Source organism: Poeciliopsis prolifica, unplaced genomic scaffold (genome assembly GCF_027474105.1).
Source record: "Poeciliopsis prolifica strain line A6 unplaced genomic scaffold, Auburn_PproV2 SCAFFOLD001, whole genome shotgun sequence".
NCBI classification, from domain to species: Eukaryota; Metazoa; Chordata; class Actinopteri; order Cyprinodontiformes; family Poeciliidae; genus Poeciliopsis; species Poeciliopsis prolifica.
In genome coordinates, this window is record NW_026562376.1 from 23,306,099 (window position 1) to 23,327,916 (window position 21,818).

Sequence of the window (21,818 nt, forward strand, 5' to 3'; positions counted from 1 at the left end):
AGCAAAAACAAAAACAACATGGACAGGAATTGGCACGCATGCGCACGAGCTCGCGCGCGTCAGCCGGTCCGTGCATCTGTCGTGCTGAAAAGCTCCAGCTTTGACTCCGGGGCGCCCCGGAGATAATTGGTGTCCTTGGAGTTGAATAAGCTCATTCTAAAACACCTCAGGCCCGGGCTGTCCCGGTGTGTGCGACTGCGTATTGAATAATTGATTCCAACAGGGAGGGGCGGTTCCGATCAGATCTGAAGCATAATGACTTTATATAATTAGCACGCAGGGACTAAAAAAAAACAACAACAAAAAAAAATTGAGTGTATTTTTTTTTTCTGTGAATTTTTTGCAGCGGGAGAAGCAGAGAGAGGGAGAGAGAGAAAAGGAGGGAGGGAGCCGTGCAGAGAGTGTGCAGAGCGGCTCATTGCACTGGAGGGATCGGCCGCAGTCCGTGCAGATACAGACATACTGAAGCGCTGACATCAGCCAGGACGGCACGGCGCTCACACGCTCTACATTTAAAGGACATCTCCCCCCTGGCCGAAGAGGTGACCCTCGGGAAACGTCATCTGTCATCCACCCACGGACTCAGTTCTTATAATTATCACGATGATTATTATGTTTTAAGAAGACAAGAAACTGGCCGGGTTTTTCTCCCGCTCGCCGATCTCACAATGAGGAGCAGATCCGAAGTTTGAGCCACTCCAGACTGATCGCAGTCATTTACGCTCCCTGTCCGCGTTGATCAGCGCTGTTGTTTAGCAGACAGGAGGAGGAGGAGAGGAAGAAGAGGAAAGACGTGCGGGTAGTTCTGCTCTTGTTGAATTGTAGCCGCTTCTTCCTCCCCTGAAGGATGGTGCTAGACAAGGAGGAGAGTAAGTATAAAAGGATGTTTGTTCATTTTGAAGTGCGATGCGGAGCATTGAAATGGACTTTATCTGCTCAGATCTTTTCCCGTAAAGATAAAGCTCTATAGTGCCGACTTACATCACTGCTTGTCATCAGCTGTACTTTTTTAAAAATTATTATTAATTTTACTAGAATATGCAGGACTACGTCATCCTTTGATCTGGTGTGCAGTTGAATTTTCTTGCATGTCAAATAAAATTATGAATATATGAAGTAGAAAAAATGGGATACTGACTCAGAATAAATGGATGTGCCTGAAGTAACATAGAATTTTACGTAAAAAAAAAAAAAAAAAAAAACACTGGAGTCCAGTAGGAAGTGGAAAATCGTCCAAGCTGTTGTCAGACTGACATGTTCACACATTCCTCTTTGCAAAAGCTCAGTCAAATTGGACAGACAGCGTCCGTGAACATCGCTTTTCAAATCTTGCTGAAGATTCCTAATTAGATTTGGATCTGTACCTTAAACATGCTTTGATCTACCCCGCTCCATCGCAGCCGAATGTTGAGGGTTGTCGTCCTACGGATGGTGGAAGAAAAATCTCAAGTCTTCCACAGTCTGTCAGTTTTCCTTCTAGGCATTCTGCCCTCATGAAGCCTGCCCTCATCATGATGCTGCCACCACCGTGTTTGCTGTGGCACTCAAGCGTTTCTTGCAGCTCTTTAATACCGCCTGCATTCATGAAGCGGGAGTCTCGAAAGCGTAGGAGTTTCTTCAGCTCAAACACTGATTGGCTGGCTTCACTTGATCTGCGTTTCTGCCCCCCTCACTGCTATGCTGCACGGAGGAACTCGTCAACGTTTAACCCTCCCTACTTATAAATAACTTTGAAAAATTGCTACTGTTAATTATGCCTGTCCAATTATGTTGTGCCTTACTTTCCTCGTCCCAATCAGGAATAGTTCTTCCTTTAGATATTTAGATACCTCCACCTCGCCTGCAGACATACCTACCTGGGTTTGAGGAGCTCTTAACTGATTGTCCAATCAACAGATTCTTCCATTTAACCTGTGGTTCTCTCCAGTTAATGTTCTAATTATCCCACCTGTCAGATTAGGCCATATCTTGGTAGTTTGGAAGGTGCAATCACACATTGAATAGAGCTCTTTGAGAAGCTTAAAGCTTGACAAGCCTTAAGCAAAGTCATTTGAAACTTCTGCAGAACTTGACCTCCGACCTGCAGTGTCCTTTGGTCTTTATGATGCTGCCTGTTCAGCGTTGCCTAACAAACCTCTAAGGCCTTGGAAGAACAGCAGGATTTAAACTGACACATGTAAACTTCTTAATTCAGTTTAACTCAGTCTTTGTTACCTCTTCTTGCTTTGCTGTAAATGCTTTTTTTTTGTAAGAAATTTTACAAATAACTCTATCAGTTGATTCGCCACGTTTCACGTTTATGCTGGGAACTAGAAAGTACTGGAATGAAGCTTACTTAATTACTCTACGGATGAAACCTGGGGAAAAATTGGAAAAATATCTGTTCTCGGGTTACTCTTTGGTCATTCTCTCTGTTTCATTTCAGGCGTGTCTGTCGTTCCCCTCCAGTCCAGAGAGAAGCCACGAGGCTGTGCCGGCTGCAATGGGAAGATCCGGGACCGCTTCATGCTTCAGGCGTTAGACAGGTTCTGGCATGAAGACTGTCTGAAGTGCGCCTGCTGCGACTGCCGCCTGGGACGGGTCGGCTCCACCCTGTACACCCGGGCAAATCTCATCCTCTGCCGCAGAGACTACCTGAGGTATGGCTTCCATGTGTGAAACAGAATAACTGACTATACCATTCACTTTTTGCTTATGTGATGTGTACTCAACAAAAATTAGCTGATAAATTCCCCAAATATTGACCAACCTTCACTCCAATAGTCTTATTAAGCATGCATCCTTAATATGTAGAGTAATACCACATAGAGAGTCCAGTAGATTCGGTTTGATTAGGGACCAACATTGCAACATTTCCTACATTTTCAGCTGGTGCGGTTTGCTTTCACATGAACCAAAGCCTTTGAAAAAGCTGTTTAACTGAAGGTGTAAAAATGACCTCAGCAAAGTATATGGACTTTTTGACTGGTCCCTTTCTTTCATGGTTCAAAAAGAAGAGCTTTGTTCAGTAAAATTTGATCTATACTGTAATTGTTCATGAGTTGAAAATTATACTGACCATCATTTGCATCGATCATTTAAGAAAATCGGAGAAAATACCACTTGCATAATCATTTGCAACACGGTGTAGACGATAGATGGGCTTGATCGTTGTGTCGCCCGCATTTGATTGTTTGCTATAGTTGCAGTCTGACTTAGGCGCAAATCAGACTGCAACAATTTTACATTCTTCGACACGTGAACTCGCTCGAGGGTTCAAGGATTTGGAAGAACTGACACCAAATGCAACAGTCAGCAGCAAGCTCACGGAGTTGGAAGAATGAATGCAGGAACAAAGGAGACAAGCTGCTGACCTTTTCTTATGTTTTGAGTCATTGTCGGGAAATGTAGAGTGAAGCCAGAACAGCGGGGTTGGAACTTTCTATAGACTTACCCTTATTTTCTTAAAATGAATTATGAAACCTTTCCTCTGTTTGATTTGTTCATCAGCGAGCGGAAGGAAAAAAAGAATGTTGAAATAAAGGTGTTTTGGCTTCCTCTGTAAGATGTGAGGGGAAACCATGAGCTTTCTTTCCACAGGAATAATCAACGAGAGACAGGAGGCCTGTGATGCCAGAGGACGTCTTTGTTATGCTGCTTAATGTTGGCCAGTCCTTGTCTCCATTTAGCGCAGAAACACATGTTGAACGTTTTTAGCCCATAGGGCGTGTCCAAATTTAGGCTAAACCAAGACGTTGAACATCAGACTTGGTTAGAGAATTTGGTCAACCTCAAACACATTTCAACCACATTTAGACACCAACATGTTGACGTCGTTCCTCGTTTCTCTTTTTATGCCGCCATTTCAAAAATGGTGGGCAACATTGATTCTCTCAAATGAAAGTTTCCCGATGAAGATGGTGGCTTGTTAGAGAAGCATGTGGCAAAAGCATTAACACCACAAAAAAGCAGTTCTTTGTGCGTTTTCAGGAAATGTATGTGCTTTGTTAAGTAAAAGTAGGTTCACACTTAGGTAATGCAGATTTGGAAGTTTTAGTAGTAGCTAAATGCCAGCTTGGTCAGTTAACTCTCTATGCTTAGCTAACAATCTTCATATAGCGCATATTTGTTGTTGTTGCAAAGTAGAACACGGTTAACTCACTAACACAAACTAAATAATTGTTGTTGTTATGTTTTTCTTTCAGACAAAGGAGGAATGAACAAATAAAGTATTTTTTAGCTGTCTTGGTGAAAAGGTATAAGTAATTAGCGGCTTGTTAGCTGCTTTGTACTGCTAAAGAATCATATATATACGGCCAGCAAAGCTCACCGTGATCGGTGTCCCTTATTTTCATTCCTGAAAGGTGGCATTCCTAACATAGAATGGAGCAAAAACAGAAAAAACAACAATAACTCAATTAGCTTACGGTTACGGTAATTCCAGACATTCCCCTCAGAGGTTTTGTTTTTGCTGGCTAGCTAGCAGAGTCACACCTACTTATCTCTATGCTTAACGAAGCTAACACCCGAGAGACAATTAGCTTGGCTGACTCTCTCTGAGGTGAGCTTAGCTAAATATCTTTTGGTTTGGACGTCTTTGGTTTTGTGTTTGTCACGAAATTAAATACCTACCTAGCTGCCAAAATACATTCATGTTAAAAAGCTAATTAAACCTTTTTCCATACACAAGTTGATTAAAAGGAACACAAGAATTTGCTGCACAGGCCTGAATTTACTCTAGATTTTCGCTAATCCATGCATGGTCTCGTACTCAAATATATACAAAGCCTAAATCCCTCTAAATCCTTTAATAAATGGTGCTGATGGTTGTAGAATGTGTTTAACTTGAAAAGGCCAAGTCCCATTAACTTCTGACTGGTGATGATGATTGCTTGCAGATGATAGTTTCTGTGTTGCTATAAAAAAAAGATTTCCTTGACAGGCTGATTGGACTGAGAAATAATCAAGTTGGGAAAGTTATTCAAATCCATTAAAAAAAAAAAGCAGTGTTTTGTTTAAATGATTTGTTAAAGTCAACCTGAGGTCAGGCAACCAAAAAACCCAAAAAATAAAAATGGGATGTTTGGGAATCATCCAGGCAATATTGCATACGCATTTAAGCTTTATCAAATCGACTTCGATTGAATACGGTCATTGTGAAAATAAAAAGTCCTCAGTAGATTCAGACGTATCCACCCGCTTCTTTTTTTTGTTTTTGTTTTTGTTTTTCAAAATTATTGAAGTGTTGTAAAATCATTCCAAGCTAACGTAGTTTTTATGCTAGAGACGAGTGATCAGACTCAAAACCTGGGTGTAGTAACCTGGACCTACACAAACACATAAAGACAGTTACAAAGTCAGCCTTCTACCAGCTGAAGAACATCTACAGGATCAAGGAATTAATGTGATTTGTTCTGATGTTCCTTTGGGTCAATATTGGTTTCGCCCAGTGCTGAAAGGTGTGATATCGGTATTGTATCGGAAGTGAAAAAATTGTATCGGGACACCCATAGTTTGAACTCATGTCATTCTCTTTCCATTTCCAAAATGTAATGCGTATTGCTGTTTCCCAATTGCTTATTATATTATGTTTCTATGGTCTGAAGTGCCTTGTTGCTGAAATATGCTGTGCAAGTAAACTTGACTTGACTGAACACAACGGTGCCAAAAGTAGGATTTGAAACAACAGGATTTTGTAAAACTGGCTGATCCAAAGGTCACACCCCAAGACAATTTCTCCACCAAATTAGCAACGTGTGGAGTCAGGTCAGCAGTTAGAACTCCTGATTTCTCAGCCTCCGATGCCGAACCCATGTGTTAGTCTCATGTACAATCCAGCTGGATTTCGTTGGAGCTAAGTCGCTCATTAGCCGCGCTGCACTTAGGAGACCAAAACCCCTTTTGACAGTTAAATTGGCTAGATTGCCTCCTGTTTCCCTCATCATTGCAAGGGTGCAGACCAAAAGCCTTTGAAGAGCTGGATTAAAACCATGTGATTTCTTTTAATTGGACCATTAGTGGAGAATTAGCATTGGGCTTCGTAGCCTCGTTAAGGAGAAAGGGGGAGGAAGGAGAAAAAAACCCCACCAGGTGCCTGTGAAGGACTTGCACTGGTTAGATCAGAACATTCTGGTAATTAGGGCTCGCTTTTGTTCCCGCATTAGTCACTCATTTGATGACGTTTTTCAGTTGTTGTCTCAGGCTGTGGGATACAAATTCTGCTTTCTTTCCCCCCTCTATTTCCCTCTTCTACCACGGAGGTCGTTTTTTTTTTCTTTCAAATGCTTTCTCTTTGACCTCCACCCCCCTATTATTATTATTTTTTTAACATGGCCTCTAATGGAATATGGAAATCAGTCGTGGCAACTTGTCTCCATGCGTGTTGGGCTCCGAGGGAGCCGTTTGTTCGTTCTGTCGGAGGCGAGTGAGAGGTGAGGCCATCTGCAGTTGGCCGGAGCCGGAGCGTTTTAAAACCCTGCAGAGTTAGTTCCCAGGTAGTTCACTTGCTGCTTTAAAGGAAAATGTTCGGATCCCGCACTCTTCCATGTTGAAATTGGTCACATTTCAGGATGTTACCAAGAAGAGCTGATAAAGTGAAGCCATGGAAAAAAAAAATAAAAAATCACCCTCAATATCATACAGCCACATATCAGAGGAAGCGGAGCGTCGATGAGAGCAGAAAATAATCCTTGAGCTTGTCTTCGCGAAATGTTGGCAGAAGAGCAACAACGTTGTTAAAATATGGGAGCATGCTCATTTTAATCCAGGCTTGCTGGCTGCTTTGCTAGGCTTTTAATCACACTGTATACCCCGATGGAAAGAAAGGAAGAAAAAAGCCCCCAACCACAAGATTTCTGGCCAGCTGTTTCTGACTAAAATCGGACATAAATAAAACCGTCCCGAGCAAAGCGAGGCATATTCTGCAGAGGAGTAAGAAACTGGAAGTCCGGTGCCTTGCTAAAGTATTTGCGCCCCTTGAACTTCGGTCACGTTTCAACTGCAAACCTTAATGCAGTTTATTGGGATTTTATGAGACAGACCAACATCATAAAGGACATGATTGTGAAGGGGAAGTGGAAGCTTAAGAAAGTGGGGCACGCCTCTGTTTTTCAGCCCGACCTTATTCTGGCACCGCCGAGAAAAATCCAGAGCAGCCAAACGTCCGACTTGATTAAAAATGAAACATTTATCGTATCATTTATCAACTGTTGACAAAAATGTCTTACTGTGACAAGACCTTGGATTCATCGTTGCCTTGGTCGATTCCAAGTGCTGATGCTAAATAAGATACAAAAGTGATAGAATTATTGGATATATTAAAATGACTAATTTCTGCGCTGTTTGTTTCCCAAGAGCATCAATACATATTAGTAAAACTAAAAATGTGATGAAATGCAGTTACTGTGTGCTGGTTAGTGATATAAATCTTCCTCTCCTAAGACTGTTTGCTACCTAAAAAAGAAATGACAATATTGTTGTCATATTAGTACAATAAAACATCACAATAAAATTCAATATGGTCCAATATTATCGTTTATCGCAATAATTGCAGGCAATTCGATTCGAATTACCCCCAAAGAACAAACAAAGCAGAAAGGAGAAATTTACATCAAAGTTACGTTGCGAAACTTGTTGACAGTATGTGGATTCCCATTTGTCAACAAAGTTTTTAGTATTCATCTTAGTTCTGGAGTAACTAGAACCATAAACAGCGACCTACTTTTTCTCAAAAGCAAGTCTTATTTCTCAAATAAGAAAGCAACCCCAAAAAATGCAGAAACTTTAGTTTTGTGGATCTGTTTTGTACAAAAATCTGACTATTTTTCTTAGTTTTAGTAACATTTAAATAAAATGAAGGCAACAAAAGTTTGTCTTAGAAATGTTTTATTAAAAAAAAGCGCTTTCAACTTACCAACTTTGACCCTCAGGGTACAAAGCCTCTGACTTTAAATTAGATTAAAAAAACAAAAAAGACTCGTGTTTTTGACTGGCCCAGTCAAAGTCCAGAGCGACATTTCATTAAGTATGTGTGGCAAGACTTGGAAATTGCTATCAGTGAAGGATCGGTGGACGTGTAAACCTGGTGTGAGCTCACACTAAAGCGCGGTTCTAGGATACGCCGAGTCACTTTCAGTCACTTTTTTAGTGACTCGGCACATGAGGTCTATCACACACAACACCGAACAGAAGACTTTACGGTTTTGTGTTAAAACGTGACGAGCTGCTCGTATCAGCAGTGGTCTGAGCTGCGGACGATGAGCTGCTGAACCGCTGACTCTCAGAAGTCACTGTTACCATGTTAGTGACGGCAGCATCAGCACAGGACTCCACTTCTGAAACCGTCGAGTCGTCCATCACTTTTCAACATGTGCAAACGTTGACCAGTTCCCACTTCCAAGGTTGGGAGGCTGTTCCGTTTTTCTATCATTTCAACCTGCAATGGGACAACTTGGAGGATGAGTGGATGATAAATTTAATGGTTTGCAGTGGTTCTTTTTTTTTTTTTTTTTTAACGACGTAGAGTGCTGTTTCTTTTTATGAGAATCACATCCCATCATGTTCCCATAATTACAATTTGGATGTTGATTTGAGTCCCTTTCTCACACTTGGCTGCGTTCACAGATGATATGATTAGATGACTCTGGTGAGTAATCGGCGAGAAATGCAGATCACCCCTAGAAAGAAAGCAGCAAATTGGTTATGAGGAAACGGCGGATTAGCACTGAGATGCACAAACAAGTTTTTAACACCACTGTTTTCTTCGTAGTTGACTGAAACAAATATTTACGCCCCTGAAAGTATTTTGTAATTTGTCATACATCATAAGTGACGATAATTGTTTATTACTTCTTTTGAAGGGGAGCAGCAACTATAAACCAACAAAAACAAGTGCTGCTTGCATTTGTAACGTGTTTCTTCAGGACGCCAGTCACATAAAAATAAATAAATAAATAGATCTGCATCGCTGAGCTTCACGCCATAAATGCATGTAATCGTATTTCCACATTTATTGATAAATATGGATTTTATTGAACAGACAGCGGAGACGTTGGCAAAAACGGAAAATCCGACAATTCCTAGTTTGGCATCATCAACCTGAATGTATTGTTAAACGAATAAAAAGTCTTATCACGTTAAGAAATGTATCGCGATAAATGATTAAGGCGATAACGTCTTTTTAAAAGAAAAATGATTTCTTTCTGCTGTCCTGTCACGTAAAAGCACAACGTAGCAGGCATAAAGACTTTTGTTGTAATGTTTCAAAAGGATTGGAGGGGGGCAGACAAAAACAAAGTACAAGACGGTACAAATTCCTCTGCAGACCAGCTTATGTTGCGTTTCCCCCCACACCGCAGCTCTTTGGTGAAATGCATCCATGTGCGCGCCCAGATTAAAGGCTCGCGTGTTGCCCTCCTCTCCCTCTGCAGGCTCTTCGGGGTGACGGGGAACTGTGCAGCCTGCAGTAAGCTGATCCCTGCCTTTGAGATGGTGATGAGAGCCAGAGACAACGTCTACCATTTAGACTGCTTTGCCTGTCAGCTCTGCCGCCAGAGGTAAGATTAGGGGAGCAATTAGCCCGGGAGATCAAATTCAGTTGACTTGTGTGGAAGGTGCGCTGGTGAGCAAACTGTTAGTGCAGGTTGTAATCACAGGTTGATTAAATCCACAGCGGAGAAAAGAAAGAAAGGAAGAAGAAGAAAAGAAAAAAAAAAGCTCAAAGGGTTAAAGACTTTGTCTGACACTTGAATAGTTAATCAGGGTTGTGGCTATGCAAGATTAATTTTCTGATTATGACAGCGGTAGATGTATGTGGTATGAAATTATGCCTGGGAAGGGGGAAAAAAAAAGAGGGAAAACTGCCCTCGTGGGAAAGCCTCGCAATTCGTTTGAGGTCCGGAGAGAAGCAGGAGCCGGTTCATGTTTTGATTGTTTCTCTCTGCAGATTCTGCGTGGGAGACAAGTTCTTCCTCAAGAACAACATGATCCTGTGCCAGCTGGACTACGAAGGAGGCCATCTTAATGGAGGCTCCGACAGACAGCCGCAATGAGAGGTAATATTCTGGTAACAAGGAGGCGCAGTCCCACACAGCTGCGCTGACAGTTTGGACCAAACCATCCGTGAGATATCGTGATAGTGTTTTTTTTTTTTTTTTTCCCCAACGCGTCCCAAATCAGGCCAAATGTAGATACGATACTTCACTCCAGAGACTGAAAACTCCTCAGAGGAGAAGAAGAAAAAAAACATCCCAGCTGGAGAAATTTGATTTTGGAGGGTTTTGTGAATTGAAAGGATGGGGGGGGGGTTCGAAAAGAACAAATAAATAAATGTGTGATATTCCAGATTACCTTTCGGTTGCAATTACAGCTGCAAATCTTTTCGTGGTTTTGTCTCTGCCAGCGCTGCACATCTGGAAACTGGAAGTTTTGCCTCTTCTGTTTTGAAAAGCAGCTGAAGCTCAAACCAAACGTAGAGCCTCTGCATACAGTACATTTTATTTCAGTCTAACTTTGACCTGGACTTTGACAGGATGATTCAAAAGCATGAGAACATTGTGATTTCAAACCCTCTTGTCGTGTGCCCGGCTTTCTGTTTGCAAGGGAAAACTTTGCCACAACCTGAGATCTAACGCCTCCTCAGACACGCCATTCTGCAGGATTTTTCTCCGTTTCCATCTTCTCCTGTGGTCTCTCAGTGTTTCGCTGAGGAGGAGTCGTCGTCAGCAATGCAAACACGACAAACACAGGTGGAGAACATCGGAAGAGGAAGCAGAAGCGACACTCAGAGAGTCTCCATCCACCTCTTAAGCCGACGTCAAACTTTATTCAAATGGACGTTTGCAAAGCAGCCTAGTAAATCAGGGAAACAGAATTTAGCGGGAGCTAAGTGAGCTAAGCATTTACAAAGTTAACAAAATAAAGTGCTGAAAGAAAAATGTTAATTCTAATATTAACGCATTAGAGAAAGTATGGCCACCACTGAGTTTAGATCCACCGTCATGCTTTTGCTAGGTTTGTAGTTTTCCTGTCTGCTATGTTCTCGTTTCTAATCAACTCCCTTTACAACTCTCTCACTCGGATTCATTCGGGCGTATCAGAGTAAAGGGGCGGCACCACACTTTTCGGGTCTTCATTTGTAAAATAAAAAAACAGTGTGCCACTCTCCTCCCACTCCGCAGTCGTGTACTCGTTTGTGACGGTCTGTCGTATAAAATGCCAACAACGTGCGCAGAAATGTGTGTTTCTAAAGGTGCAGAGGTCTCTGGGGGATTGTTAGTTTTGCGAGGCGCTCCATGTGAGTGCAGAAGGTGCCGCAGTTCCTTCCAATGGCTTCAAATCTTGAAAAGAGTTCCAAATCTATAAAGTTTTATATTGGTGGAAGAAAAGTTGGATGACGCTAGAAGAAGGGGAAAAAAAAACAAGAGTTAGAATCTGCCGGATAGTTATTGTTTTGGGAAATGTTTCTTAAATAAGGGGTCTGGGGACTATATTATGGCAGAAAAACACTTATGAAGTGTTTTTTTTTTTCCCTCCTTCTGCAAAGTGACCCGAGGATCTTTTATATTTTCTTCTCTCACAGCAGATCTGGAGAGGGACCACTGTGAGCCAGCTGGACCATGAAACTCACAGCAGCGCACAGCTCATCAGCTTCTCGCTTCAAACTGAACTCTGAAGAATGTAAAAAAAAAAAAAAAAGAAAAGAAAGAAAGAAAAGGAAGAAGAAAATCTCAGATTGGACACGTTCGCCGCGGCCGATGCCTGAACTCTTTGTTGCAGAGCTGCGCGGTCGGTTCCCTGAAAAAAACTGACCGTTCCGATCGGATGAGCTCGAGGTCAGCCAGGAAGTGAAACTGGAGAGACCATGTGGAGGACGTTTCCCACAACGCTTTTTATGGACTGCGAACTGGAGCGCTGCAAATTCTGACAATAATTTGAGGAGCTGGTTTGAAAAAAAAAAATAACAACAAGAGCAAAAATCGATCCAACAGACGAACGAAGGGAGTCTGGAAAGAAATCAGGAGCTCTGAGACTGCTGGATTCTCCTGGCTGTCTTTTTTTTTTTTTTTTTTGGAGGAAAACAAACAAAAAATAATAACAGTGAAATAAATAAATAAATAAAACTTAGATTTCCAGCCCAGTTTAATTATATTCAAACTGTTTCCCTTGCTGCTTTTTATTTTTATTTTATTTTATTTTTTATTAAACTGGAATTAAATCACAGTTTGTCTGCCTTTTATTTATGTTATGTGCCGACAATACTACATGTGACATCACAGGGTCACTTTAGGTCAAAGACAGGATTGCTTGTTCTGCAAGAATAAAATCCAACAGAAAAGGTCAAAAAGAAATATAATATCTGAACCTGCACTCGATGGCGTTCTTCATTGATTACAAACATGACATTGAAATTATTGTAAAAAAAAAAAAAAAAATAGCCTAAATAAAAACAAACACAAACAAAATGACACCAAATACTGAATCTAAATCACAGGATTTAAAAGAAAAAACACATAGCCACACTTGTCATGAAAAATGACAGTTTGAATTTAGGTCAAACATTTGGTGAAATGTGACATCTTCTTCATTGTAACCATTGTGTTGGTAAAAGATACTTGGGGCACATAGACATTTTGTGCGTCTTCATTTTAATTTCATACCTTCAGCACAAGAAGGTCGCTGCTGATGTCGTGCCTAGTTTCGGAGAGCCTCGGCACAAAACAAAGCCACATTTGTAGCCCTTGTAATATTTGTTGAGTATTTTCCATTGTAATAATATTCCAGTCTTTAGGCTGTCTGCCCGTTGACGTTTAAACCACGGTCCCTTGGCGACCCCTGGCGGTGAAACCTTGTAATTGCCGTTCGCTCTCACTTCCGCTCCCGCGGTCACAGAGGAAGGAATCGCCGACGCTCCATCATGTCTTCTCTGTTTTCGTGACTCCGGCCTGTTTGTTTAACGTGGCGTTAGAGCCGGAAAGGCGGCCGCCCGGCTGTCGATATGTCAATGTCGACGTTTCAGAAGGTGACCCTGGCCGCGTGCCTCGTGCTGTGCGTGGCGCTGCTGCTTCCCAAGCTGCTGCTGTCCAGGGGGAGGAAGGATGCTGCGGAGCGGCCAGAAGGTGCGCCGCCATTTCTTCCCTAACCGCTGAACCGAACCTGTGTTTGATTTGACGGTAGTTTGGCTTCGGGCAGGTCCATAGTGTGTTCATGTCGCCGTGTTTACTCTGTTAATGACTCTGGAAATATTTCCAGTCATTATTCTTCTTGTAATTGCGTTTTCCTCCCTGCGGGCGGCGCCAAAAACACCCAAGTCAGAAATCGGATGTACCCAGTTTCTCAGAAAAAATTAACGTTATGAACGGATGGGGACGCGGGGGTCGAGCGCGCGACACGTCGACGGAGGCGTCGACGGAGGCCTCAGTCCTCCACGCGGCAGTCACAGGTTCGAGTTCCGGTGTCTGTCGATTCACTGTCCAGTAGAGGCCTCTAAAGTCAAAACGTTTAAAAAAAAGATTTGAAAGCCTGCTGAAAAGCACTGAGTCCTTGTATTTGGTCACTTTCATTTCATTCATCTGTCTGGCTTGGTCAACCCTCTCACCCACTTGGCCCCTTCCCTGCAGGATCGGGCCATTTCCCTCCCATGATGCACCGGCAGATGACTCCGGAGGGTCGGGGCCAGAGGGCAGCGGGGTCCGGGTTCTCCAGATCCCATAACTCTGACTCCACGTCCAGGGCCAAAGGAGCCGGGACAGGGACCGGGACCGGAGGCAAGTCCAACCTGGCGGGACAGATTATCCCCGTGTACGGCTTTGGGATCTTACTCTACATCCTCTACATTTTATTTAAGGTAAAAAAAAAAAAAAAGTAATCTGACGCTGTCCTGAGGAAGGAGCTCTGCTAACCAAAACGACAGGATGTGGGAATCATTGGGAATGTTGTATTTTTAGATCACATCCAAAGGGAACAGCAAGCCGTCAGCTAGGAGGTGTCTTCCACATCGATCTGAGAATATGAAGAGGAAGATCAGTGAGTTTCATCTCATTAATAAACCTGTTCGTTTTGTAATATCTGGACACCGTCTGCCTGTGAAAAGTATTCACTTCCGTGGGTGATTAACCGTTTTTTTTAAAATAATACAAAAAAATTACTTTCTTGCCTAAAATATCATTTATCATGATTGTATTTTATTATTTTTGCCAACATGTTTTGTCCCTTCTTTCACTCGGAGATCTAGTTTATCTATTCAAACCTAAGCTGGGCCGCCACGTTTGTTTCAGAAAGACGGGTCTCTGTGAAAACCACCTTTCATCGATCTAACACGAGCGTTCTGAACCTCAGACGAAGCTCCTGGGTTTGTTTTCACCTAAAGGAATTTCAACCCTGTGAAGACTGGGAACAATTTCTCAAATGTTTCTTTTGTGTGTGTGTTTGTGTAAATAATTATTTTTTTTTTTTTTTGGTAAAATGTTGGAAACAGCCACTAAGAGCTATATTCCTCTTAGGGAGGAATATAGTTTTCCTCCCTAAGACTTATGGAAGGAGTGCAGGTGAAGTCAGCGTTCCTGAACTGGCATTAGCCGACTGTACGATCGGTTCCACGCCGCCTGAACGTCTCGTCTCTTCGGTCCCTCAGCCGACTTCGAGCTGGCCCAGCTGCAGGACAAGCTGAGGGAGACGGAGCTGGTGATGGAGAACATCGTCTCCGGCGCCCACCACAGTCCTGACAGGTGACTCTTCTGCTAAAATAATTATTAGTTGAACTTTGTTTTACTTTTTTGGGGGGGGGAGTTGAGGTTGAAAAAACAGACTAGAAACCAAAACCGCGCCCGCAGGGTAACGGGGGTCACCGCCGACCAGGAGGAGAGTCTGCTGCAGCAGCTGTCAGAGATAACCAGAGTGATGCAGGAGGGCCAGCTGGTGGACGGGATCCTGCCGGAGAAGAAGGTCCAGGAAGGCTGGAACGGTGAGGGAATGTTGCAGACTCACCAAATTCCAAACAAGCTAGCTCACACGACTCAACAGGTGGGAGTCACGAAAATAAATTCGCTCAATAGAAGCGCTGCAATTTTGAAAAAGAAACACAAATATTTCCGCTAAAAGGTTTTCTGTGCTCGTCTGAGATCTGTTTTTCGCCTGTATCAAAATCAGTGTGTTTAGCGAAACTGTGATAGAAACACCAGCTACATTTCCCTTTTCATTGTGCAAACTGGAATTGTAAAAAAAATAATAAAAAGTTCTCCGATAAAAGGTCTTTGTGCTTTTCGGCTTTAACAAAATGTGTGTGTTTCACCGACCTTTGATGGAAAGACTTTTTTCGCATCACTCAAGTCACATGATCCGTAACCAGATGTTGCCACTTATTGCATGAACAGATTTATTCACGTGATTTTAATTGCGTTCATTTCACAAAAACACCATCGTTTTTTTCCCCTAACATTAGCGGGATATAGAGAACATTTTGTGCACATTTGTAATGAAAAAGCAAATATATTTTTGGGCATCACACAAATCATCTGATCAATAACTGCATGTTACTACAGGTGGAAATGACAAAGAAGGAAGTGGTGGTAGGATGATATTCACGCATGATTTTAATTGGAAACACAGTAATTGCTAAATAATTTTTTTCTTTTTGACATTAGTGGAATATCAACTAAATTTGTCGCAACATTTCCCAGACTATCCAGAGGAGCCTCGCCCGTGTTGGGATGATACCCAGTGCTGCTGTCAGCACAGCCCAGAAGAACCTGATGCAGACAGAACAGAAGAGGCTTCGGACAACCAGGCGGAAAACCTTCTGGGGGGTTTTAAAGGTCAAGAGTCTGAAGCCACTGAAGAAAGAGTGAAAGAGGAGGAGACGCAGCATCGGCACAACGTGGAAAGTGCTCAGCTTGACCTGGCCGGGGTGCTCCAGGAGCTGGAGCTCACCCTGAAGGTGACGTCCGCGTTGGAGCAGGAGAAAATCCTAGAGCTCAGCCGACCTGCGGCGACGGAAACATCCGGCGGCTCAGTGAGACGGAGGAACAAGAGAAGGAAGGCCAAGAAAGCCGCACCCTGACTCTCCCATGAGGCTCAGCAACGTTAGCTCAAGCTTTAGGCGCTCTCGGCTGATTGGCTGTAGCATGGCAGCTGGTGTTAGCATGACAGCGCCAGCCATGGTAATCTGTACTTGACCTGGAAGAGAGCAGAACCTGAGCGTCAGGAACAAGTAGCATTTAAATGAACCGTTTAATAAGCCGAGTTCATACTGCAACACTGACAGCAGCCTATTTATGGGATTGACTATTTCTGACAAAAATTGTCAGCCAATCATCACTGGTGAATTAAATTTGGGGTTTTTATGATTTATTTGAACCGCTCTGTTTAGAGTGGAATGATCATAGGAGCCGGGCCGGACCGAAGCATTAGCAATAACATGCTGCTGCATTAAAGAACTTGGGATCACAGAGCAAGTTGATCTGGGCAGGAGTTGATCTCTTATGAAGGCAAATGTTTAGAATTGTAAAGTTATGTCAACAATAAGCTCTAATTTATGACTTTATCACCATCTGAAATTGTTAAAAGCTTTTTTTTTAATGAAAAGTGACAATATTTATGACATAGCCAGGCCAATGAGAATCAAACTAAAAACTGCAAATTAACTGTGCAGATATGTAATCATGCAAGAAACTTGTATTTTATTTCTTTTGATGTGGTTCTGGCGTTGATCTGCCTGTTCAGATAGACGACAGGGTTAAGGTTTGCCGTTACCCTTTGAGAACATTTCCGCACTTCCTTGTGTTGTCCATGTTTTCACATTTTAGCATGCAAAGTGAAAATGGTTTTTCCTGAAAACGTACGAGGATGTTTCAGAAAAAGCACACGAGTTCAGACAGAAAATGTTACGATATTCTGAAAGACAATAAACGTTTTTGCTTCCTCTCATTTCACGTTCGTTTAAACTTCTGGTCAAACTTTTTGGACTGAAATTGGTCAAAAAAAAAAATAAAAGAGACCAACAGCACAACTCAAAAAAGGATGTTTATTACTATAATGGTAGATTTTACCCATACAATAAAAAACGTTACATGGGTCGATGTAGGCAAAGACTAATTTGAATGAACAGTTTTGTGAGTGGCACATCACGACAGCCTTCTCCTCTACAGATCCGCATCATCCGGTTGGTCTGGGGGTTTCACGGAGGCTCTGCTCCCTCAGTGCTCCATCGGCTCGTCGGGTGCTTCTCCAGAAGCCAGCTCCTCTGCAGGCTGGGCGACCTGGACGGACACACAGCTTGCGTTTTAGTTCGCGGATATCGTTTCGGATGAAAGGCAGCGTGAGGAGAGCCAAAGCGCCGTACCTTTCTCTGCGGCCTCTCCTCCAGGCCCTCCAGGAACGGAGCCACGTCGTCGTCGTCGTAAATGGTGAACTCCATGTCCTTACCCACGATGCCGATGGAGACGTTCTGCAACACATTCATTCGTCATAAACCGCCCCAACAGAAAACCTCCATGCTGATTTTAAACGATGATGGGCACTGAGAGGCAGTTAGGACAAAACTACAACCTATAAATTAAAATCTTTCCACAAAATGTTAGGTACCTTGTCTTATAGCCATATTAAGAAAAGACAGTACAAAATTAAGAGTGGTCATAACATTAAGAAAATAAAGTAATAATACAAGAATAACGTACTTTTATGAGAATAGTTGTAGTTTTATAAAAATAAAGTCTTAGTTTTACAAGAATAGTCACAACATTACGACTTCATTCAAAAAAAAAAAAAAAACAACTTTATTCTTGTAATTTTGTTTTCTTAGTTTGGTCCTAATATTTTGTTGTAGAAAATAAATCAAAGTGATTGCCTTTATGCCAATAAGGAAAACATGGGAAGCCCTTTCAAAGCTTTAGATCTACAATGATTTTTACATTCCCTTCCTACAAAAAAATAAATCTATTTTCTTTGTTTAGTTGAAATATTTTAGATTTCTTAGTTTATTGTTCAAGCAGGAAAAAAAAATTCTTTTTGTGAGCTGTGTGTTTTTTTTTTTAAATATGTATATTCCAGTTGACAATTTTGTAAAAAGTTTGGCCAGCAGGGCTGAGAGGGAACCTGGTACCTTGGTGGTGAGGTCCTGCTCAGTGGGGAGCGTTTCTCTGAGAGCGCGGAGGCCATGTTGGACCAGTTCATTCAGAGCACCTGCCAACAACAAAGTTCACTACTGAATGACATCACAAATCGCTTCTGAATGCGTTTGTAATGGAATCAGAATCTTACAGTCCTGGAACTTGTCCATGCACCTCTCCAGGTAGGTGCGTGCAGACTGGGAGCGCGCTCCGATCGACATGGCTTTGCAGTCAAAGTAGTTTGCCGATGGGCAGGTCTGGAAGATGTGAGGCCCCATGTCCTGGCAGACAGAAAGATCTCATGGCTCCACTTATCGCGCTTCAAGTCAACGCTGGAGCTCCGTGAATCAGAAACTTACATCATAACCGGCGATGAGGAGTCCGACTCCATAGGGCCTCCTCCCGTAACGCTGTGTGGGAATCTGGGTTTCTATGGTTTCAGTTCAGGATCCTATTAATATGTGGGAAGTGACATCACTTTCAGCGGTTTGGTATCGATTTTCTCTTTTTAGTCCCAACACTGATCCTAAAGATCAAACTATTTTTCAAATGAGAATGATCGAAAGGATACTGCTGCCGATGAGTGAAACGAGACGAGAAATCGGAAGGGGTCGGTCAAAGACGAACCTCGAGTCCAAACACTCCTGACGCATAAAGTTACTGCGAGAGAGAAGGTTAAAGGTCTGATTAGTCAAAACACACAAGCAGGTTTAACAAGCTCCTTTAACAAGCTCAGTTCCACCAGGCGTTTGCTAATTCCTGCTGGCTAGTCTGAAGGAGCTGAACGGCTGGACAATCTGAAGTTCAATCAAACCAAACTTCTCTTGTTGTAGCTCAGTGAGAATCACCAGAATTATGTTTATTTACTAAATGCCATAATACTGAGAGAAAGAAAATATGTACAAATATGTACAAGCTCATATTTTCTTTCTCTCAGTTTCAAGAGTTTTATTGACGTCTCTGAAACGTCCAACATCCAGCTAGATCCAGATGATGGACGTCCCTCGTGTCCTACCAGAGCAGCCTGGCGTCAGCGGTCAGTCCGGCGATGGAGATGCCGATGTGGTTGTCGACATGCAGGATCTTCTTCTGGTGGGCGGCCAGTTCAGACTGGGCTCTCTGTAGACAATTAAAACCAAAAGCACTATGTGACCATGCCAAACCCCGGTGTTTCTACATTTCACACAAACATCTGGCTTGGAAGGGGTTGTTCTCCCAAAACGAAATGAGATCCTAAGATCGTAGATGACAAAAGAAATGATTAAAATTAATGAGGTCTGTCAGTAATCTGACACAAGCACATTATCCTCTCTGAAAAGGCACAAAGATGTCCAGCCAGAACCACCTCCTCTGATGTTAAAATCACATTTCTCTCCCGGAGGGCTGTATGATCGTACCTTCAGCGCAACGAGGACAGCGTGTGTTCTGGATTTCAGGCCCACAGTTGCTGAGCCTTGCTTCACCGCTTCCATGGCATACTCGATCTGATGGATGCGGCCCTGCGGACACAGAAGCGCCTCAGAAAACGGCCTTTCAACTCGGTGCAACAGGAGCCTGCAGGGCGGGGGAGAAAACTCACCTGAGGGCTCCATACTGTTACATCGTTGTCGTACTGGTTGCGGAACTGGAGAGAAAACAAGCCAGAAATCAGAAGGCATGAAGAAGAAAGTGTCCGCTTTGATAGCTGGAGAAACGCAACATAACCAGACGCACGTAGTTGTCTTCCATAATCACGACGTTCTTTATGGAAATGTGTGTGTTCAATAACAACAACAACAAAAAACCTTCAAGGTAAAACGCAGGACCCGTTTCTGTGCCCGTCCGAAGCCTGGGCTGTGTTAGTCAGGGGTTTTAAATGACAGTACAGCGGCTAAATTATTGATAAACCCACGTTAAACGATGACAACTGAGTAGCCGATGCTAGCTTGAGTCGTTTATCAGGCTACACTGCAGTTGTAGCGCCAATTGGATGAAAATAAACACATTAAATCCATCTAAAGATTTCTCCAAGCGAGTTTTTTTACTTACAAGAATGCAGCACAACTATATTATGCTATTTTAATTAAAAGAAAGTGACCTGAGGCAAAGCGAAAGTAAAGCCTCGGCTCTTCCTCCGCGTTTATGCTAACTCAATCTGGTGCGGCTAACTTCAGCTAGCTCCTCGGTTGAACCTGCTGCCGATGGTTCAACCGCACAAATAAGCGTCTCGGTTTCTATTGTGTCGTTTAAGGAGACGTGTTCTCGTGTATTCCGCAGTGGTCCTTAAAGAAAAGTTGCCTCACCTTCCCTTTGGGTCAGCCTATAATGCTAACAGCTACTGAAGCTGTTTTGCTTACTCACAGTGCGGACACAACTCAGCAGGCTAACGCTTAGCATAGCGTGACTAAATGAACCCCTGGTCAAAAATAGCAACATAACAACAACCAACTGGACGTTTTATTGTTAATGTACATGTCGCATATTACTAAAGTGATAAAGCAGCATTCGGCTTCATTTAAACTCACCATCTCTGCTCTGATAATGTCCAAGTTCCTCTGCGCAGGATGTGCCGCTGTGACGCTCGATTATTCTTCCTGGATGTGACGACAGGGGAGAGCAGAAGAGTGTCGATTTCAAATCAGTGAAACCTTTTACTAATACTTCACTAAATTATTATTATTATTATTATTATTATTATTATTATTATTATTATTATTATTATTATTATTATTATTATTATTAATAATAATAATAATAATAATTTAAAGATCCCAATTTATAAAATCTGACTGATCTTGACTTTTTGCCAAAAACTCTGTTAGTCAAGCAGAAACAGTGGCGACAGTTCTGTTCTACTGAACAAAACTGCACATGATTATATTTTAGATTTATAGTTATTAAAAAGACATAAAAAATAAATAAAGAAAATAAATTTCAAAATGATACACTACTTTTTGTGGGATTATCTCACAAGATGAATAAAATCTGAACTATGTAAAAAATAAATAAATATTAAAGAAAAATGTAGTCCATTAACGTTTCGATTTGCTATCTGCTGCCACAATAATTATTTCTAAAAACATGTATTTTTATGTCACAACGAACTTCATGGAAGTAAACATGGCCTGAACTAATTAATGTAAGTTTCAATTCACTGTTGTCTCACATCCGTTTTCATCCTGGACACGCAGTGGCAGTGTTCGGACACCAGGTGGCAGCAGCGACCTAGAAGAAATCACTGCACGCTTGCCCCCAAGTTTGGACTCCAGGTTGCGGAACATAAGTTATTATTGTGAGTCCAGATTTAGCTCGGAGAACAACTCAGTTTGGACACACCCGCTGACTGCTTCTGAAACTTCAGGGAAGAAAACCCGTTTGCACGTTTCTGATGTCTTAAATCCAAACCTAAACGTTCTTACATTCAGGTGTCATTTCAAAGGATGCTCTGATTTGTTCTGACATACGCAAAATCCACTTTTCGAACCCTTGAATTTAAAATGCCTTCAGTGACGTTCTTGACGCTCCTATTCAATTGTGTCGAGCCTTTGTTTGCTTCTTTCATATTGTGGTGGCATTACTATTTGAAAAGGTATGGGCACTGTAGTTAAACTACGCTCCATACTATAGGTAGCTGGTAGGGACAGAAAAGGTATGAATACGGTAATAACACCATGGCTGTACATTCATTCGAAGGCCTGGTTCACATGTTCCTAGTCTTCATTCTCCTGCTCGGGGTCAGACTCTGGGTCATACATGCAC

At 42.3% G+C, this 21,818-nt stretch overlaps 3 protein-coding genes across 4 annotated transcripts; 2 read left to right on the plus strand and 1 right to left on the minus strand.

Annotated features, from left to right (window-relative positions):
• Positions 1-394: 394 nt before the first annotated feature.
• Positions 395-12,174, plus strand: LOC129359161 (rhombotin-1-like). 2 transcript variants are annotated; one of them, XM_055028600.1, is made up of 5 exons: positions 395-869; positions 2,426-2,639; positions 9,408-9,533; positions 9,923-10,031; positions 11,561-12,174. In XM_055028600.1, exons 1-4 carry the CDS (start codon positions 848-850, stop codon positions 10,026-10,028), a joined length of 468 nt encoding a protein of 155 aa, XP_054884575.1. In that variant the 5' UTR covers positions 395-847; the 3' UTR covers positions 10,029-10,031; positions 11,561-12,174. The 2 variants fall into 2 exon arrangements, with proteins under 2 accessions (XP_054884575.1, XP_054884566.1); XM_055028591.1 differs by having other exon boundaries at positions 397-869; positions 11,558-12,172.
• A 673-nt stretch (positions 12,175-12,847) lies between these two features.
• ric3b (RIC3 acetylcholine receptor chaperone b) lies at positions 12,848-16,899 on the plus strand. The gene is made up of 6 exons (XM_055028614.1): positions 12,848-13,094; positions 13,596-13,822; positions 13,923-14,001; positions 14,609-14,702; positions 14,808-14,938; positions 15,654-16,899. Exons 1-6 carry the CDS (start codon positions 12,974-12,976, stop codon positions 16,031-16,033), a joined length of 1,032 nt encoding a protein of 343 aa, XP_054884589.1. The 5' UTR covers positions 12,848-12,973; the 3' UTR covers positions 16,034-16,899.
• An 83-nt stretch (positions 16,900-16,982) lies between these two features.
• Positions 16,983-20,659, minus strand: psma1 (proteasome 20S subunit alpha 1). Its single transcript, XM_055028628.1, has 10 exons — positions 20,585-20,659; positions 19,660-19,704; positions 19,478-19,579; positions 19,096-19,199; positions 18,652-18,740; positions 18,440-18,510; positions 18,232-18,361; positions 18,074-18,153; positions 17,315-17,419; positions 16,983-17,231 (listed from the first exon to the last, which is right to left on the minus strand). Exons 1-10 carry the CDS (start codon positions 20,585-20,587, stop codon positions 17,169-17,171), a joined length of 792 nt encoding a protein of 263 aa, XP_054884603.1. The 5' UTR covers positions 20,588-20,659; the 3' UTR covers positions 16,983-17,168.
• Positions 20,660-21,818: the final 1,159 nt, after the last annotated feature.

Coding starts and splice junctions, on each gene's coding strand:
- ric3b (XM_055028614.1), top strand. CDS start 12,974: ATGTCAATGTCGACGTTTCAGAAGGTGACCCTGGCCGCGTGCCTCGTG. Junction 13,095..13,595: donor TGCTGCGGAGCGGCCAGAAG/GTGCGCCGCCAT, acceptor CCTTCCCTGCAG/GATCGGGCCATTTCCCTCCC. Junction 13,823..13,922: donor TCCTCTACATTTTATTTAAG/GTAAAAAAAAAA, acceptor TTGTATTTTTAG/ATCACATCCAAAGGGAACAG.
- LOC129359161 (XM_055028600.1), top strand. CDS start 848: ATGGTGCTAGACAAGGAGGAGA. Junction 2,640..9,407: donor TGCCGCAGAGACTACCTGAG/GTATGGCTTCCA, acceptor CTCCCTCTGCAG/GCTCTTCGGGGTGACGGGGA. Junction 9,534..9,922: donor TGTCAGCTCTGCCGCCAGAG/GTAAGATTAGGG, acceptor TTCTCTCTGCAG/ATTCTGCGTGGGAGACAAGT.
- psma1 (XM_055028628.1), bottom strand. Junction 19,580..19,659: donor TAACAGTATGGAGCCCTCAG/GTGAGTTTTCTC, acceptor CTGTGTCCGCAG/GGCCGCATCCATCAGATCGA. Junction 19,200..19,477: donor CTGTCCTCGTTGCGCTGAAG/GTACGATCATAC, acceptor AATTGTCTACAG/AGAGCCCAGTCTGAACTGGC.